Genomic DNA, 4,215 nt, shown 5'->3' on the forward strand with positions numbered 1-4,215 from the left:
ATATGAATGTGGAATGGGCTGACAGCCTCTTTCTTTTGAAAAAGAAAGCAAATTCAGTTTTAAGAAAATCCCCTCTTGTTTGTAGAACATTGGCTCTGAAAACCAATGACTGTAGGTGTGCTTGTAGCTGAAACTTTTTTGCCTGTGAAGCATAAGAAAAATGAAAACCACAAAAACGAGCAGCCTATTGTATTTCATTGTTCTGTCTTAGAATAATTTGACAGATCAAATTCATGGATATGCTACCCATCTGATTTATTTTAGCTGCTGTTGCTGCTCTTTGATGTGTCAAGAGACATGCATGAAAGATACAGAGAACCAGGACCTTCAGGGTTATGTGGCATCTAAAGCATTGCGCAATAACCAGTGCCACTTGCCTCCTGCACACAATCACTGTAATCAGTGTTGCATTTCCCACACTTGCAACTCACTGCCACAGGATAGGAATAGTAAGAGACAGCATGGTGTTGACAGCCAGGGATCATCACGGTCCTATACACCAGGTCCTTGTATGTACACACATCCTGGGATAGGGTACTCAGCCTCCGGGGCAGTAGCTTCTTAACATTACTGTCCTGTAACAAAATGCCAGTGGTTATTCCACCTCCCCAATAGACTTCGTTTAAAGTTAGCCTGATAAACTTGTGTTCTGCTCTCCATTGTATTCCTCCTCACCTCTATGCAGCTGAAATAAGAAGGACATTTTTATCATTATGGGAGCTTTTCAAACTAAAGTCAAGCAATAGCAATCTTGCTGTAATGAGAAAACAGTAAAAACTGACCCTGTATAAAAAGATTATGAACTGTTTGATCTATTTGCATTGCAGCAAAGTGAGTGCTTAGAATGGGCATTTCCCTTGGCAGAGCAGTTGCTCAGAGGTAGCAAAAGTGCCTGCTGAGCATGCAGAAAGTCCCAAGTTCATAAATGGAGAAGGCTTAGGAAGACCCACTGCTGAAACCCTGGACAGCCACCTATCAGAGCAATGTGACTTTGATCACAATAAGTGGGCTGTAAAAGGAAATTATGAACAAATGTCAAGCTTTTTAATTAGACTTATTCCAAAAAATCTAAATTTCAAGGATTCTACAAAAGACCCATCAATTGTGTCATTTGTTCATTGTTATTTAATTACTCGGGGTGGCTTACAGTCTAAAAAAAAAAGTAAGAACAATTTTTTAAAAAAGCAGATCATAAGGGTCCAGAAGGCAAACTCTACAAATATCCTACAGGGGCTCAACCACTACTCTACCCTATGGCCTGGGAGAACAGCCAAGTTTTCAGTGAAGCAGGGAGAACAGCCAAGTTTTCATCAAGCAGGGAGCCATACAGATCTTGGGGCGGGGGGGGGGGGGATGCTGTTCCAGAGGGCAGGTGCTACAACAGAGAAGGCATGCTTCCAGATAGGTTACACTGCTTTATCAAACAGACCTGAAGTGCATCCAGTGTGCCGGATCTCACTGGACAGACAGTAACAATCAGAGATAGTTCCTCAAACATATATTTGAGGATTTTTATTGGGAGAAACTTGTTCTAGTTCTTCTACCATCTGCGAATTAATGTCCTAATTAATTACAGAAGGAATGGCTTCTGAGGAAGTTTGTCTCCCAGAGGCAGGAAGAAAGAAATTTTGGAAGAGTTAGAGAAGGTCAACAATATATTTTATGAAAGGAACATAGTTTTCTAAAAACAGCTTAAATTCTGGGAGGATGGAAGTGCTGGTATTATTCTGCATATTGACTACTTCTTTAGGCACAACTTGATAAAATAAATAACTCTAGTCTTGCAGGGGGATGTCCTATTTAAAGAAATTTCATCTTCTCTTATTAGAGAAGATAACCTATTACAAGTTATTCTTGTGAATTTCTTCCCACTATTTATTCTCTTAAAGCAGGAGTGGAAAACTATCAGTGGCTGGAGGGCGCCAGGGTTTGTGTGGCACATCAAGGACTCCATTCTAAAAATTTTAGTATTTCACCTTTTTCCCAAATGTAAAAAAATGCAGAAAAATCAAATTTTTGGGCTCACTATGCACGGATTTGGGGGGGGCATAAAACACATACTGGTAGGTCATTTGCAGCCACCCGGACACACTTTTTGCATACTCGCTTTAAAGGAAGGTGAGCAACTGCAGCCCCTGTGTCCTTTTTATTTGCGGCTATAGCCCCAACCACCCCAAAGCCCCAAATATCTATGCTCAGCCATACGCTCAAGAAGGATTGTAAGGAGAGACTCCGTAGTATCTTACAAGACTATACCCAAGTCATGCAGAATCCTTCACAGATCGTGGTGTTGATAGCTAGGCAGTAGGCACATTCTCTCTTCTCCACATGGATGACATGGTCAACAGGGATACAAAGAGACAGACTTTGGCCCAAAGTCAAGGCAAAGACTAGGGGCAGAGATATGGAAAGGACAGGATTCATGCTGGATATAAAGATAAAGCAAAACAAAATATCATTAGACTGGATGGAGGCAAGCAGCATATTAACAGGAACAGAAATCAGGCTCATATCACCACTCATTATGTGTCTCCCCTGTCTCTATCCCTCAATTCCCTGTTACTTGTAATCACTAGGCAATTAATGCTTATGCTAAATTGAAGGAAGGCACATTGAGATAATTCCCTGGTAAGCACTGTACAATGCACCCCTGCAGGGTGAGAAGCATACCAGGGATTTTTTTTTCCAGGGGGCTTTCTAGCTTCCTCTTATATGAATATCTAGGCAGCCTCCACATTAGCTTTTTAGTCTTCCCTTCTCATCTTGATTTTATTGCCAGGCTTCTGTACTTGTAAGGCCCAAATGTTGCCAAATGATGTCAGGCTCATGCAGGCAATTGCTTATTCAGTGTGACTATTGACCAATATTTACGCCACATATAGTGTTTCTAGTTCCTAAATATCGGCATTTATATTAATTTATATTGAATTTCATCACATTGTTCCAACCTATTGAAATGATTTCAGATTTTGATTATATCTTCTGTGCTATTATACTCTGCCCCCCCAACAGCTTCATATCATCTCCAGTCAAACATTATATCCAGAACTTGTAAACTAGTATAGCCATTGATCGAGAAAAAAGCTTGATTAATGACAGATCAAATACTGATGAATGAAGCAAATCAACGAACAATGATAGCATAGAGAACTACTTCTGGTTAAAAATGCTGCCTCCCTACAAACAGAATCCTTCCTAAGAAAATATTCCAGAGGGATAATCATGTTATTCTCTTACAGCAAAAACACCTCTTTCTTGTGGCACCTCGAAAACAGAGCAGTATGCATTGTAAGTACGGATTTTTGAACACTGAATGTTCAAGAGTTGTTCAAAGACAGTGTTCCTGTCTACAAATATACAGTATTTTTTTTTCCAGATTTACACATACAGAGGCATAGAAAGCCAGGGATACACACCTGTCAACTCTGCTGAGCTGCCCAATCTCAGAACACCAACTAAAAGGAGAATCAATCTTTTAGCCGCACAGTCTTTTCTTCATGCAATCACCCAGTGCGCCTTTGAGTTTGCTGCTGAGATAATGCCCAGTAGAGGTTCTGAGTGCATTTTATATTCTCCAGGTTAATTCCTGGCTGATCTACTGTTTATATAATTGCATTAATTGCTCCTTCTAATCTCAGTAATATCTACTGCAGGAGTCATACAGGATTCATTCCAAGGAAATGGAATTGGAAGAAGTGGAGCTAAAATATCTCTGCCTGGCAACTGAACTGTAGTTAACATTAATTACTTTAACATTAATTCTTTATTCTCCATAGAACAGAAATACTTACTTCTGAGTATATGTACATGCTGGAATTGGGACTGAACTGGTCTTTTGCCATGCCCAGCTTTCATGCAAAGGCTTTCTTGTACAGCTGAGCTTATACAACTTGGCTGATCAAGCGTAGAGCTCTCTGCCAGGTCAAAAGCCACTCTGGAATTCTGGGATTTAATCAGTTGAGGTTGGCAGCTAAGATAATTTATTGCTGGCTCAGCTGTAGTGCAAGCCAAATGGCAAAAGAAGGTCATCTGTCTTTTTACAAGGGTGAAGTTCTGAAAGTTGGGGAAGTCTATTTCCCATTTTTGCCTCACCCATCCTTCTGGCAGGTGTTTTAATGGGAATGCTGGCTTGCTTTCACAAAGATGAAAAGCCCCCAGTGGCAAACAGTGCAGGAGAACAAGCAGGCTTGCAAACTGCTTGGGTCTTTATGTATT

The 4,215-nt window shown here is 40.5% G+C and overlaps 1 protein-coding gene across 1 annotated transcript; it reads right to left on the bottom strand.

Moving 5' to 3' along the window:
* Positions 1 to 344: 344 nt before the first annotated feature.
* TSHB (thyroid stimulating hormone subunit beta) lies at positions 345 to 3,499 on the bottom strand. Its single transcript, XM_063299820.1, is given in 3 exon segments — positions 345 to 575; positions 2,257 to 2,425; positions 3,417 to 3,499. Coding segments are annotated over 3 exon segments (483 nt in total).
* Positions 3,500 to 4,215: the final 716 nt, after the last annotated feature.

This window comes from Candoia aspera, chromosome 3 (genome assembly GCF_035149785.1).
Source record: "Candoia aspera isolate rCanAsp1 chromosome 3, rCanAsp1.hap2, whole genome shotgun sequence".
NCBI lineage: Eukaryota > Metazoa > Chordata > Lepidosauria > Squamata > Boidae > Candoia > Candoia aspera.